The sequence below is a fragment of the Ovis canadensis genome, chromosome 19, assembly GCF_042477335.2.
Source record: "Ovis canadensis isolate MfBH-ARS-UI-01 breed Bighorn chromosome 19, ARS-UI_OviCan_v2, whole genome shotgun sequence".
In the NCBI taxonomy this organism is placed as follows: Eukaryota; Metazoa; Chordata; class Mammalia; order Artiodactyla; family Bovidae; genus Ovis; species Ovis canadensis.
Genome location: NC_091263.1, coordinates 69,423,207 through 69,438,881, shown reverse-complemented (window position 1 = coordinate 69,438,881; position 15,675 = coordinate 69,423,207). Strand labels below are relative to the sequence as shown.

At 48.3% G+C, this 15,675-nt stretch overlaps 1 protein-coding gene across 3 annotated transcripts in view; it reads right to left on the bottom strand.

Annotated features, from left to right (window-relative positions):
* SLC6A11 (solute carrier family 6 member 11) overlaps window positions 1–9,111 on the bottom strand; it is a 124,056-nt gene extending 114,945 nt beyond the window's left edge. For 2 of the 3 annotated variants that reach the window (XM_069562444.1, XM_069562443.1), the window contains exons 1-4: window positions 8,581–9,073; window positions 5,448–5,582; window positions 5,187–5,327; window positions 1,742–1,832 (exon numbers count right to left, since the gene is read on the bottom strand). In XM_069562444.1, the coding sequence (XP_069418545.1) occupies window positions 1,742–1,832; window positions 5,187–5,327; window positions 5,448–5,582; window positions 8,581–8,821 (608 nt within the window). In that variant the 5' untranslated portion in view covers window positions 8,822–9,073. Of the gene's footprint in view, window positions 1–1,741; window positions 1,833–5,186; window positions 5,328–5,447; window positions 5,583–8,580 lie in introns of all 3 variants that reach the window. The other variant, XM_069562445.1, reaches the window with a different exon arrangement.
* Window positions 9,112–15,675: the final 6,564 nt, after the last annotated feature.

Here is a 15,675-nt window from a genome sequence, read left to right as displayed (position 1 = left end):
GTTTGCGTTTCCAACCATGCGATGCTTCTTTGCCAACCACATTAGGTAGCACTACTTCATCAGGCATTTTAAACAACCTAAATAAACTGAGGGCTATACCATGTTCATGAACAGAGGGGCTTAATCACAAAGGTGTCAGTTTTCTCAGATTAACCTATAAATTCATTATCCTCCCAACCGAAGTCCCCACAGAGTTGTTCTTTATTGTTATTGTATTTTTAACCTGACAAGCTTATCCTAAAATTCATCTGGAAGACTAAAATAATTTTGGAAAACAGCAAAGTAAGGGACCTGTCTTGTGGGTTCAAGGCTTAAAATTAAACTTTAGGTATAGTACTGATACACAGGTAGCAAAATAGATGAAGAGATCACAGTGCCCTCAAACAGATCTATGCTTTTAGTAAAACTTTATATGGAAGATGGCATTACAAATCAGTAAGGAAAGTATGAATGATTCAGCAAATACTGCTGGAGAAGTTGGTTATTTATATAAAAAACAAAACTGGATTCCTACTTCATATCTTATACGAAATAATATTCCAGGTAGATTATATTCCTGAATGTGAAAAAAAACTTAAAACTCTTAGAAGAAAACCCAGAAATATATATATATATTTTGTTTGTTTGTTTGTTTTGCAACTTTGAGGTAGGGAACTATATCTTAAATAAGACACTCACTGTGCAAACCGAAAAGAAAAATACTGGCAGCTTTGAATTCAATATAGTTGAAACTCCTGTATACTACACATAAATAATGAAGAAAAGCCACACCCTAAGAATGGTATCTGGTTAAATTTTTTTAAAAAATCACTCATAAAACCATTGCTTCTCTACACTACTATTCATCAGCACTAGGGTAGGGGAGGTTCCTCAATGAAGTCAGACCTTTTCAAACTGAAAAGCCTCAGTGAGCCTTTATCCAGTCTTCAACCCATAGAGGAGACTTTTCTTCAATTCCTGGGGCACTGCACAATTCTGCATATTCACAATGTAAATGTTGCCCTCTAGGGTTGTGCAGTGAACAACTTATACAACTGTATATGGCAGCCCTACAACTCCAAGGGCCACAGATCCCTCTGGAACACTGATGAAAAATGCCCGTCTCTGGGAAAATGCCCACCCATACAACTACTGCCTATGAAGTCAGTGGATTCAGGCACTGTCCCCAAAACCATCAACAGCCTTCTGTTGGTCAAACACTTCCAGGTATGAGGGCTCACAACCTGTGAAAGTACTTGCAGGCAACACTGTGGGCTGCACGCTTCCTTAAGTACTTGTTTCTTTACAGCCTCTCCCTATTCAAGTTGATCTACATCCTTTCCACGTGACCTTGCAGCTACTGAATGAAAGCCAACCTGTCCCCCCAGGAGACTTCTGCTTTCCAGGCTAAATATACTCTTGACTTGGTTTATTGCAAACAGTCCAAACCTTCTCTTTTGCTAAAAATGAACTTTTAAACTGCCCATCATTTTACCAAGCACTTCTTGCCATAGTAAGTAACCAGGCATGCTGAAATGTCAACAAAGAACGAGAAAGCATTTTTCTCATCTGTGCCCCTTTGGAAAACCTCTCAAGATCTCCATTCTGGCTTCTAAAGAAATGCCCACAGAAGCCAGGAAGTTCGAGGCTGGAGGCTGGAGGCTGGAGGCTGGAAGCAGGGTCAGGCTTTTTTCAGGGGTGGGGTGGGGGCAACCAGGGCAGAGACTCCACAGGCCGAAGGAGACAAGGTGTTTCCACTTACTCCCAAAACTCCATGACAGGAGAGGTGGCGTTCTGCAAGGACACATGGCTGTGGTTGGTCACGTTCAGTTTCTGGAACTCCACGCAGTTCTCTGCAGCAGGAAACAGGACAAGAAACACAAGAAAATTACCCTCTGCAAGGGCTGGAGCTTAGACAACATTCAGAGCCAATGGTGCAACCAGGTGGTTTTTACCCAGCCGCTCCAGGTAAACATGCCTCAGAGAGCGCTGCGGGGAAAATCAATCACGTACAAACAGTTTAACAGGGAGGCTTGGCTTGATTCCAACCAGAGAAGACGTTTTGGGGGTAGGGCACCTCCTCCCTCTATTTCCCACTAGTACGCCCTGTCCAATTCTTTCCTCCTGAATCTTTCACCTTTTCCACTTCCCTGCCTAAGGCTTGTTCATGGCATCTACCTGTTCCACCCTGGCAGGAACATGAGGGATAAAAAAGGGCATCAGCCATGGTGTCCCTGGGCCAATCACGCAGGTGAGACTCAGGCTAAAGTCACAGCTGCTTCATAAAGACCCGACAATTAGATGAAACAATATCCGAATGTGTAAAGAATCCCTGGTTCCTTCATCATTCCCTCACTCACTCAGTCTAAGAAAGGATTTATTGAATATCTCTTCTCATTTCATGAGACTTGATGACCAAAGGGGATTTGAATCTCAAGGTAAAAACATGAGTGTCCGTCATTTGAGCCCAGATCAGCCTATTGTCCTCTCCTCCAGGAAGCCTTCTTTGATCTCCCTCTCCTGAATTCTAAGGCAGTTAGAACTTCAAGGTCCTCCAAGAAACTTCCTTCTCCAACTCCCTTCATTTCAAAGAGGATGAATCAAGGGTCAGAAGTAGTCAAGGGACCTCTGCCCATACCTTCTCCCTGCTCACAAGTTACCAGCCAGTTAGGGGAAGAAAACAGTCCAGCCAAGGCTCCACTCCTTTGCCATGGTTATTGCCTGGTTCTGTCTGCCACCATGGAATCCAGGTCTCTTTACAGCACCTCCCTGTTCATAGAGCCGCCTTAGTCACCAGGCTGTGAGCTCCCTGAGGACAGCGTCGCGTGCGCCCACTCACTTCAAAGCCCCTGCCCCCAGCACGGTGACCAGCCTGAAGCCTGCATTTAGCTTCACGCTGGCCCTTCACTCCGCTCATGTATGCACAAACCCTCCAACCACATCTATAATCACTGGAGCATGAAGCCCTCCTGTACATGACACTTCACACATTACAAGTGTTGACATGCCTTCAGAGAAAGGGGAGTGCAAATTAGTGGAAGAAAGCTTTGCAGCCCACTGGGGGAAAAGCCCCCCAAGTGTCTGCTCCCTTCCCACTTCTCTGGACAAGTGCTAACCATACCAGGAAGGGAGATGGTCTGTGGGGTCCACAGCCAATCCTAAGAGAAGTCTGGGAACCTAAAGTTATAAGCAAAATGCCTGAATGTGCCGTTGTGCCTTTTTCTAGAGCAAGGAGCCCTCGGCTTTAATCAGATTCTCTAATACAGTATCTCTCAAATTTTTTTTTTTCTAGAGTAAAAAAACTTCTCAGACAACCAAAGTTGACAAGGCATTTTTATTAAAATGATATTTAATCATTTATAAAGAGTAAGCAATGAGTTATAAAGCCTATGTGATTCAAGTATTCAAACAACTCTAAAGCCAGATTTTACAAGCTAAATACCAACCATACTACTGAACCAACACAATTCAAATTGATAGCATAAAATGGGTGTGCACGATAATGCCATCTTGTGAGATTAAACTGACTTCCCAACAGAAAAATGGACCTGACAGGTAGGAGGCAAGGTCTGTGGAGTTAAACTTGCTTATTTTTCCATGCGCTATTTGAGATTTAGTTCTATCGCCATTTTTCTCTGGTCTGCAGAACCTTTGTTCCTACAGTTCATTGCATTCTTGTCTGGACTTAGTATCAGTGACCATTTACGAATTAAATCTCTTTTTCCCTTGGTCACCATCATCCTATTCACCAAGAATGCATCTTAAATTGTCAAGGTGGACAACGTCAGGCATTGAGATCCCCAACCATCCTCATTTATAAAGTGAATGTACAGATGATTAGAACATGCACCTATTTTAGAGTATCCTCAAAATAAATTTGCCCAATTAATTTATCATGGACAACTTGCAGACTTCCAAGAATATGTCCTTGAACTTTAGTTTGATAAACATCTTGATTATGCTTCTGGGCAAAGAAAGGTGAAGAACCAGGGAAAGAAAATGAGACTCCCCTCAACCCCCCCAAAATATGTGCTGGGTGGGGAAACAAGGCAAGCTTTTGCAGGGATAAAAGCTAGTTCACATCATTTTCTTGGCCTAATGACTGCTGTTCCTTCTGCCAGTGAGCAGCATCCTGCCCTGTCTACTGTATCTCAGCTTTCAGGATGACTGGCCACTTACAGGGACAACCTAACCACAGGTTACAACACAGATGGTGAATACATTACAGCAGGTATGTTGACTGCAGTCAAAAGGCAGTGACTGTCTAGAGCAGTCCTGAGCAGAGCTCTGAGGTCAAAACTAGACTCAAAATAGAAGAGTTCTGCCATCGATTAGTGATGTCTGTACAGAGCAGTCTCCATACACAGGGGTTGAGAAGTATTTGTCTTCCCTAGATTGTAAGACTCAGTCCTGACAGGTTGACAAATTGATAAGTAAGCAGTATATCAGAATCCAAAGTAATCTCAAAAGTTACCCATTGAAGGGAGGAGGAGGGGGGTGAATGCAAGTGTCTACTGGGGTGGACAGGTAGAATAAAGGAGCTGTATGAGCTGGGTGGGGACTGTGGCCAGCTTGAGGACGGATGCTTCACCCACAGACAGCAGCCGTTTCTCAGCTGCGGCCACTGCTGCCAAGCGTGACTGTGGGAATGTGGCTCTGCTGTTGCCAGACCTTTTTAACTTTTCAAGAGAAGCTGGGAATCTGGATTTTCATCCCCGGCCTTCTGATTTTGCAACTTTTGAAAATACAAATACAAAAAAAAAAAAAAGAAAATACAAATACAACAAACACATTTTTGAAATGGGCTGGTCACCGATTTAAAGCCTAATTGGCCGATAGCCCTCCTGTCTGCAACCCTTGATCTAGTCTAACCCCTTCATTTTAGAGAGGAAAATCTGACACTCAGAGGCAGGGCTGGAATCACAGCCTGAAGCCCTGGATCTCAGTTTAGCACTTCATACTTGCATCCTTACTGTGTGCCCAAAGGACACAGCCTCTATATTTGGCAAAGCAAGGTTAAGAAAGCCACAATTCTTCTCCCTGTACCAGTCCCTGGGCTAGTGCTCAGCTCATGCGAGTATGCAGACCAGGCACAGAAATGACCCCCAGCTTTAGTGGAACCTGAACTCACAGCAAGACATGTGACACACCATCAATCCCAGCTCGCCCAGTAAGACCAGCAGAGAGAGCCTCTAGGGAGGCCATACCTGTGTTCCACTCGTGGCCACAGGTGGCCCAGGGGAGCTCGGTGGTGAAGCAGTTGCTCAGGTAGAAAATGGCCCATGCCAGGATGATAATGTAGTACACGTTTAGATGGGCCTCAATCACCTGCGTTGCATAACCAATGCCTGAAAGAACAAAGAAAAGGCAGTGATCTGAGTCCCTCTCCAACTTGTTAAAAAAAGCTGCCCTTCACAGCCTGACAATACCCAGGCACTCTTTCATGTTCTGATTAACTCAGCACGTACCTTCAAATAAAGGGCACACTTTCCTCCAACATGTAATGCCACCTTCACTCGTAAACTGTCCCAGAGCTGTTTCCAGGAAAAAAACAGGAATCCCACAGCATATAAAAAACACCACATAGGGAATCAGGAATGCCCCTGCAAAGATGCAAAGGAAAGGAATGAAGTTAAAGTTGCTTCTGCCACTTCAGCCCTTGAATAACCTGTTAGAGGCAAGACAGCATATGCTCTGAGCTTGAGTTCCTGCTATGAGGACCAGAGTCAGACAATGTGAGCCTGGGTTTGGGCTCTCTGCCACCTACTCCCTTGAGTAAGTCCATGTCACATCTTCCAGCCTCAACTTCTTCACCTGTAAAATAAGCCTTTAATACGTACGAACTGCACCACTTATCTCACAGAATGGTTGTACAGTTAAGATGACAAAGTTTAAGAAACTGCGTAATATGCTTGACTCTTTCATTTACGCATTGGACCCTCCAGCACAAGTCAAATCTATTCCCTCCCTGAATGCTGCAGCCTCCTTTTATATTACAAAGTAACCTCAACCGGCCAGGGGAGGGGGCCTCTTCTTTTTACTTTGGAAGTAATCTGCAAAAAATATTTATAAAGAAAGGCATTATTAAGGAAACACACAATGAGCAGTAACAGGTCCCTGTACATGAGCACCAGGTATGGAGGTGAGATACGAGGAGTTCATAGCAAGAATACAGCCAGAGAGGCTGGCTTTGAATCAGTCTGGAGAAAAGACCACCGTAAGCTTTAGTGCTCCCATTTTGAAACACAATACCCACCGCCTGGGCCTTTCTGTGAAACAAATTAAATAACTGAGGTGAACATGAGCCATTACAAGCAGAAAGGGATTTTTCCAAATCCCTCATTCTCTCTCTCCTGTCTAATAACAAAGCATGAAAACACAAGCTATTCCCCACCATCTGATCTTGCGAATGAAGGCTTTCACTGAAATTGCTTTTTGCTAAATGAAGTCCCTTTAACCCAGGATTAACAGCAATGATTTTGATCAATCCTGGTAATAGGACAATATTTACCAGGTTGTGAAAGGGTCTTAGCTTTTCTATTTTTACAAAGTTTCACATCGGGAAAGAAATACTAAAGTATTGTTGCAACTTAAGAGTAGAGCCCTGTAGATTTTTTTTAAAGAAAGTTAAACAGTTGATAAGCAGATACCCCAACTATATTAGAAAGCAAAAAGTGCCTGAAAGATAAAAGGGTCTGTTTGCTGAATCTGATTAAGACAAGCCACAGAAGTTTCCCTAACATGCTGTAATTTAAAATAAAATGACACTTTCTGAAAGCCTTGTGGCCTCTCTATTCACAAAGCTAGTAATCCTTAAGATAATTAAACCAGGATATCTGTACACCCAGCGGAGATTCTTGTTAAGAGTTAAAAAAAAAAAAAAGACTCATTTTTAAACTGTACTCACTACAACTTTTTTTTTTTTTTAATCTGAGAGTTTGTAATTAATGCAGCTTATACAATGTTCTGATTTTAAGAATGCGTTTCTGGTTTTGGTATAACAATTTCCTGCTTTAAAAAAAAAAGGAGAGGTTTAAACAACTCTTGCCTGGGACGATCCTAAAGGGTTTCCACAGGCGTCTAAGCGGACACAGCAGCTTACACAGGCTGAATGCGCAAAAAGGAGAGGCAGGTTCCCAGCGGAGGGCTCAGGGCACGTTCGGGGTCTCTGAGGCCACTCCCTCTCTCCCCGTGCCAAGCCACCGACACCGGCGGCCACTTCATTACCAGTGCAGAGCAGGCTTGGAGCAGCCTGTGCCTTCAGGATGAATGTCTCCAAAGAAAAGGGCCCTGGCCAAGCAGTCCCCTTCTCGCTCTCCCTGCAGCTGCCCGCACAGGAAGTCCTGCCCCGTAAAGCCCGACAGTGTTCAGTTCAGTTCAGTTCAGTCGCTCAGTCGTGTTCGACTCTTTGCGACCCCATGAATCGCAGCACGCCAGGCCTCCCTGTCCATCACCATCACCCGGAGTTCACTCTGACTGTCCCTGCCAAACCTCTGAGGCACCTTTGCTGGGCTCTGGGGATCCGCTGGAGGGACACAGCAAAGAGAAGGAGGATTACACGGACATGGGCTTTTCTCTGCAGAAACTGTGCCCCTTGAGGTTTCACAGGGTCCCTTGCCATGGCCCTGCCAGCTCTCCTGTTGATATGACAGGTGGGGGCTCCTCAAGTCTGGAGCCCCCCACCCCCCACCCCCCGCGCCCTTCTTGGAGCTGGGACATCTGAGGACTTAACTGTTGCGTCTCCACCACGCAGCCTCGGACATGCTGCCACTAGAAACGACTCTGTGCTCACCTTCGTTTCCCTGACCCCGGCAAGCTCTGAGCACCTTCTAAGCAGCAAGTCAGTACTGTTGCTGACTGTTCTGAGACCAGTCAAAGAAGCTGTTCGGTGCCCATCTTCCCACCAGACAGTCCTAGAAAGGGCCCTACGGGCAAATGAAAGGAAGGAAAACCAAACGGCAACGGGCCTCACCTAAAAAAGTTCTGCCGCTTGTGCGTCCAATCGCACTTTAAAACCAGGCCTGTGGTGTCGGAACCCCACCCTTCCCCCTGGGGAGTGAGCGACTTCTCTGTCCCTCAGTTTCCTCCCCTGCAAAACGGGGTATATACCCCCACCTACAAAGACGACTGTGAAACGAGATGAGGTAAGTTAAGTCGAGTCCAGAGGCTGGCATTTCGGGAAGCCCTCAGAACCCCGAAGCTGCTCGGATGACCAAAGTCCCCTTTCCTTCACGCGCGTTTCCAGTCAGGAAAGCGGAGGCTCCAGGGGACTGCCTCCTGCCCCCGAACTCCCGCCAAGGGCTCCCGGCCGCGGTCGGCACCGCACGCCCCCGGGGCCGGGACACACAGCCGGCGGACGAGGGCCCGCGTGCGAGCAGGTGGCGCGCTCAGGTGCGAAGCGGCGGCGCGAGCATGCGCACTGGGCGGCGAGCGTCGCGCGGGGGGTCGCTCTCGCGCCCGGCGGCCCCGGGGCCGGGCGGCCGGCCGGCGTCCCCGCGAGACTGGGGTCCCGCCGCACGCAGGCGCGGGAGGGGCGGCTCCCCGCCCCCACAGGGCCGCCTTCTCCCGCCCCGTCCTCCTCGCGGCCGCGCGCCGCCTCACCTCCGCCGTTCTTGTAGCACAGGTAGGGGAAGCGCCACACGTTGCCCAGCCCGATGATCTCCCCCGCCACGCTCAGCACGAACTCCACCTTGTTATTCCAGTGGCCGCGCTCGTGGACCGCCTTGTCGCGCTTGTCGCGCGCGGACACCGCGCCCCCGCCGCCGCCGCTCAGCACCTCAGACTCCCGCGCCTCCTCGGCAGCCTTCCCGTTGCCCAGAGGCAGCGCCTTCTCCGCCGTCATGGCCGCGCTGGCTGCCTCCTCGTGCGCCGGGCCCGGCTCTGCGCCGCCGCCCCGGGCGGGCTGGCTTTTCAGGAGGCGCGAGCGGGCGGGAGGGGGAGGCAGGGGGTGGAGCTGAGGGGCCGGGCCGGGCCAGCGCGGAGACGGGGACGGGGACGCGGCGGCCCGGCCCCGCCGGGCGCCCGCGTCGCCTCAGCCCGGCTAGGCCGGGCCCGGGAGCCCGCGAGCACCTTGCGCGCGCCGAGCACCTTGCGCGCGCCGAGCACCTTGCGCGCGCCGAGCACCTTGCGCGCGCCGAGCACCTTGCGCGCGCCGAGCACCTTGCGCGCGCCGAGCACCTTGCGCGCGCCGAGCACCTTGCGCGCGCCGAGCACCTTGCGCGCGCCCCCTCCCTCCCCGTGTCCTACCCACTGGCCTCTTTAAGAGTGGAAGCATGTATTCAGGCCTAGGCTGGGCTCCAGACACCAAGCCCTGAAGTTTCCCCACTCTGTGATCTCCGAATTTCTGGGTCTCAGTATCTCACCTCTAATAAGAGGAGCGGCTGTAAAGCAGGCTTCTGCAGTCTGAGCGCCTGCGCATCCTATTAAACTGCAGACCCTGATCTAGTGGGTGGGGCAGGACTGGAGCTTTTGCGTTTGTTGGAACGTGTGCGCCCAGGTGATGCTAGTAATGTTGGCAGGGACCACAGTGTGGAAGAAGGAAGAAAATGAACTTTCTTCCCAGCGCTCAGACTGTGAGCTCCCCTAGGCTAGTGACGACTCCAGATCTTGTCCATCCTGGCGCCCACCGTTCTAAACACAGTGACTCAGGACAGTGTGGCAGTTAGATTTGCCTGTGGAAATGGGCGAATCTAATTTGAACCGCCATTCATCTTAGTCTTTTTAGTCGTGTGAAGTCATCTGACATTTCTGTGCCTCAGTTTCCTGGTTTGCAAATAGGAATACCAATATTGCAAATAGTGCTTTTGTTACAAATGTGTGTGTGGAGTTAATACGAAAATGCTTACAAACTATTTAGTATATTGGAAGTGCTTTATGAATATTATCATATGCTATGTAGTCACATATAGTTATGTATCATCTTGTTTAATATCTGTCTTCCCACTCAACTGAGAGGGTGATGTGCCCCGCCTTGTTTATTATAAAAGGCATAGAACCTAACACAAGAACCTGCACATAGTAGGTGCTCATTAGGTATTTGTGGAGAGAAGAAGGAAAGGCTAAAGGGAGGAAGAAAAAAAGCAAAAGAAGGTAAGGTTTGCAAGGAGCCACAGAGATAGACCCTCGCTCTGTGATTTCACAGCCCTGAAGAAGTCCAGCCAAGTGAGCTGTCTGTAACGCCACCCAACGAGCCTTCCATCCATCCCTTAGAGCTCTCTGTGGGGCTCTGGAGAAGAGCCTCCCTGTCTCGTGGCCTCAGCTTCTCCTTCATTATGGTGTACACCTGCTTGAGTCCCTTCCCACCTCTAGCTCCCCAAGAAAATGCTTCCAGCTACCATCTTCCCCTTTCAGGCTTCCTCCCTCCCCTCCCCCTCACTATCATATTTCTTGAAAGAGTAAGTTTACATGCTGCCTGCCCCATCTTCACCTCCCACTCATTCCTCAGCCCACAGCAATCTGGCATCCACCCCCGCCACTCCCCTGAAAATGCTGTCTGTGAAGTCCCGGAAGCCCTCTTAAGTTGGCAGATCCTACAGTTCCTTGTCCCTCCCCATCCTGCCTGATCTCTAGGTAGCTTTCTGCACCATTATACCTGTCTTTCCTTCTTAAAATTTCTACGTGCCTGGTTTCCTTGCCACTGCCTGCCTTTTTTTTTTTTTTCCTGTTTCTCTTTCCGCTCCTCTGGTCCTCCTCTCTTTCTCTGGTCCCCCTCCCAAAGAAATTGGGTCTTTCTCATTACATTAGCCATCCAACTAAATGCCGATAGCTCCCAAACCTCCACTCCCAGGTGCTGTCCTGCATATACTCAAAAGCAGAGATCCTGTGGAGTGTTTAGGGTGAGAGTGAACTGGACTCAGGTAGATCCAGGCTCTGCCCCTTACAAGCTGTATTACCTCTGCCTCAGGGTTCTCCTCTGTAATGTGGGGTTAATATTAGTTATGACCTCATGGGCTGAGTTTGAGGGATAGTTGTCTTGAGCACAGTTGGTGCTCTGTGAGTAGTATTTTTTATTTTTATTGTGATCAGGATGAAGGTGGTGGTGATGTCATTCCTCTGCTTAAATGCCTTCATTGGTCCTTTTTTTCCTACAGGATAAAATCAAATCCCTGACCCTGGCATTTTGAATTATGCCCACAATCTGATTGTCCCAGACTTTCCTTCTAGATTGATTCCATCTTCTCCCATGCTAAAAACTCTGCATCAGCATTTTCCTTTTCTTTGCAGTGATCCTCAGTGCTGCATACAGAATGAGCAGTCAAGATCGTCTTTGACTTTGATGGTCCCCACACATAATAAGTGCCTAGGAGTTCATTTGTTAGGTGAACAGCTACATCTGAAATTAGAGATATATTCCTGGATTTTGTTATTGCAATATTAGGCTATACCCCAGAATCTATGTAAACCTCCTTTAAATCTAATTACATTTTCACTTTGTACAGCCCATCAGCATAGTTAGCTACAGAAATTGACTTCCTCTGAGCAGCTATGGTTTTACAAAACCTGCTTGGGAAGTAACGTGAACTAGCAGCACGAGGTGAACTAGCAGCACGAGGGGGTGGGGAACCCAGGCTCAGTTCTGCTGATGGGTTCCGTGGCATTGGCTACCGCCCCTAACTTCTGAGCTTTGATGTCTCCAGTTCATTAACATGAGCTGATTATCCTCATCTCCCATGGTGGTCTTCAAGATGAAGCAAGACCGTATGTGGAGAACTCTGTACAAATCCTGATGTCCCAAACTCACCTCTCGAGTTTTAGCATTTCCCTTTATGAAAGTTAACCAGGTCAGTGTCCTCTTGCTAGAATTCAGTAAATAAATATTTAAAGTCCATCTCCATGATTATTTCATGGCTCTTGAAAAGCCTTCCTCTTTTTTCTCTGTCTTTATCCGGAAGAACCCACGTCTCCCTTATCGCTTCACAGCCTCAACTTTGGACGTTTTCTACTAGGTTATTTCTTTGTTTAGGTTCAGTGACCTGCTGAGTGCACACCATATCCAGGGGCTGGATGTCCTTAGGTTGGAGCAGAGATGGGGGAACGCGGCATGGCTCATTTCCAGAGCTGGTCCTGATGCAACATAGCATAGTCGTTAGGAGCATGGGTTCTACCATCAAACTTCCTGTGTTCAAAACCCAGCTCTACCACCTAGGCAGATTACTCTAAGCTTCAGTTTCCTTATCTGTAAAATGAGAATACTAGACATATCCGCCTTTTAACTGCTATGAGAAGTAAATGGGTTAGCACTTGAAAAGCACTTGGAATCTGTGCCTGATGTAGACATTTTGTTAAACAAATGTAGAAATAGTTCTTTAGAGAACAGAAATGCCATGACTCCCTGCTCTTCTTGGAGGGGTGTGTGTATGTGTGTGTGTGTGTCTGACTCTTTGTGATCCCATGAACTGCAGACCACCAAACTCCTCTGTCCATGGGATTTCCTAGGCAAGAATACTGGAGTGGGTTGCCATTTCCTCCTCCAGGGGATCTTGCTGACCCAGGGATTGAACCTGCGTCTCCTGCATTGGCAGGCAGATTCTTTACCACTGTACCACCTGGGAAGTCCCATTCCTGAGGCAAGCATTAGAAGTCTTTTATCTTCTAGAATCAGCAATTACTGTCCTGAAGGCTTATTTAAACTTCAGCATTGTTCATTCATTCATTTACCAAATACTTAATGGTTCCTGAGCTGTTTTTCAGGTCTTAAGGGGGGCAGATACAAGGCCTGCCCCAGGGGGATGCTAGAAACCCCCTCAGACCACCTGGGGGAAGCTGATGGTGACATTGTCAGGATTTTTGCAAGCCACAATTGCTGGCAGCTGGAAATCTGTCAGGGTAGTTGTATTTACACCACGGAAGCCTGCACTGCAGATGCTGCAGACACTATCAATCAGTCCTACCCACCCTACCCAGCCAGCGTACCACCTGCTGTTATGGGAGGAGGCAGCTGCTAGTCAAGTAGTCACAGTAGTGAATGGAAAGTCGGTGGTATGCACCACGAAGGAAGGGTCTTCTGCGCTAGGAGACCTTGTAACTGAGAGGTTCGACCTCGTCAAGGAGGTCCGGGCAGGTGACTTGTGAGCCAGAGCCTGAAGGGACAAGAGCAGTGGCCAGGAGGAGGAAGGATGTGAGGGTCCTGATAAATGATCCCCCGGGCTGAGGCTGGAGCGCAGAGTGGGGAAAGCTTTAGCAGTGGGCAGTATGAGCAGCTTTGTGTTATAACGAGATTACTGCTGCTGCAGGGTGAGAAGTGGGCTATGGGGCAGGGTGGGGACAGTGAAGAGGCTACTGCAGTGATCCCGGCCAGAGGAGAGGATGGCAGCGTAGAGGAGGGAGGTGTCCTTGGAGAAGAACGGAAGACGGTGGAGTGGAGTGAGATGGCAGGGGCGAAATGCAGAGGGCTCAGCCTGGGACTGGATACGGAGGACGAGGGAAGGCGCGGTGTCAGGGAAATCTCCCGGTGGGTGGAGCTCAGCACCCCTTGGTGGGGTGATGGTCCTGCTCACCTTTGTCCGGGTGTGTCCACCACTGGCTCACTCAGGGACTGAGCACGGTCCTCAACCGTGTGAATGACTGCCGGACTGAAAACCTGCATGGCAGGACCAGGATCAAAGACAGGAAGCAAAAAGGCACTGGGTACTGGAAAGAACTTCCTGCAAGTTGTCTGGTCTGAATAGTCTGTTCCAGCGGGTGGTGAGCTCCTCAGAGCTGGAATGTCCAGGTAGAAGCTGGACCGGCACGAGGGAGGGACACCTCAGGGAACTTAGGGATGGGATTCCCCAACTATGGGAGGCACAGAGAACACAGTTTTCTGGAAATACCTTGCCCAGTTGTTGTTCAGTCGCTAAGTCATGTCCAATTTTTTGTGATGCCGTGGTCTGCAGCACACCAGACTCCCAGGTCCTTCACTATCTCCCAGAGTTTGCTCAAACTCATGTCCATTGAGTCAGTGATGCCATCTAACCATCTCATCCCCTGTCTCCGCCTTCTCCTTTTGCCTTCAATCTTTCCCAGCATCGGGGTCTCTTCCAGTGAGTTGGTTTTTTGCATCAGGTGCCTGAAGTATTGGAGCTTCAGCTTCAGCAACATCCTTCCAAAGAATATTCAGAGTTGATTTCCTTTAGAATTGACTGGTTTGATCTTGCAGTCCAAGGGACTCTCAAGAGTCTTCTCCAGCACCACAATTGGAAAGCATCAATTCATCATTATTACCACCATCCTTTTTCTGATAAGCTTACATTTTTCTAATAAGTCTACAATCCACTGATGGATGTGTGAGTTCCAAGCCTCGACGGACTGTCTTTCTCTTCACCTGCTTCTTCAAAAGTATTTTCCAAGTCAGTCTGCTGGTCCAGGAGGAAAACAAGATACAGAGCAGAACCTCCCCAGCTGAGGTGCCCCCAGACAAACCCAAACTGAAGCAGAGTCTGCAGTGACCCACAGAAGGATGAGCAAACCCAGCCCAGGCTGCCTCCTGACGATGACTTGGGAGAATGGCACTGAAACATGTATACTATTATATATGAAATGAATCGCCAGTCAATGTTCAATACAGGATACAATATGCTTGGGGCTGGTGCACGGGGATGATCCAGAGAGATGATTTGGGGAGGGAGGTGGGAGGGGTGTTCAGGATTGGGAACTCATGTACACCCGTGGCGGATTCATGTCAATGTATGGCAAAACCAATACAGTATTGTAAAGTAAAATAAAGTAAAAATAAAGATTTTTTTTAAAAAGCCATAATAGTCAAAGCCTGTTGTTTTGAGCCACTGATTTAGGTGAGGCTTATACACATTTGTTCAGGTCCTTCCCGTTCTTTAACACCCCCGTTTATGCCTTAGGGATGAGCAGCTCATTCCCTCAAGACCATATTAATGCTCACCTTCTTCACAAATTCTAAAATTCTGTCTCCACCTTCTGAACTCTTGGGGCTCCTTGATGACTGAATCTTCCAGCATGAGGCTTTGTTTTGCAACCCTTACTCATCCGACCTATGACATACCTCCAGGCAGGTCTGTGTAGAAACATTTTCCCCTGCAAGCCCTCAGTGTTGGCTTCAGGCAAGGTCTTTACTGGTAGCACCAGAATTTAGATGGAAGGACAGGGGAGACTTGCTGGTAGTGCATCCCTCTCCTTGACCACTAGCAATCTCCATTAAGTCTTCACTCCATCTACTTATCTCCTGCCACAGTGTCTGGGACAGCTGTCTTTTAGGTATTTCTTTAGGGAAGAAATACTAAAAGAACTACGTGAGTTTCCACTGAAACGCTTGCATGAATGAGCACCAGTAGATGACAGATCTGGCTGTATACTGTAGTAGATTGAATGATGGGTCCTGTCTTTTCACTCCCCCGTAGTTGTGTTCATATCCTCATTCTTGCTGTGGCCTCATGAGGGGCAGACTGTCCTCCTTGCCTTGACTTTGGGCTCACCCATGTGATTCACAGTGGCCAAGCAGTGGTTTGACTGTTCTACACAGTTGGCTCTGCCCTCTTATCTGCTGACATTATTGTGAGAAGAACACTCCCCACATGGCTGCTGTCCTCACAGCCCCTACCCAGAAGGAGACAATGGGCCTCGTTACACAAGGGGCTGATAGGCTTTTTAAACAATTTTATTTTGGGCTGCACTGGGTCTTTGTTGCTTCGCGAGAGCTTTCTCTCGTTGTGGCGAGCGGGGACTACTCTTGAGTTGCCGTGCATG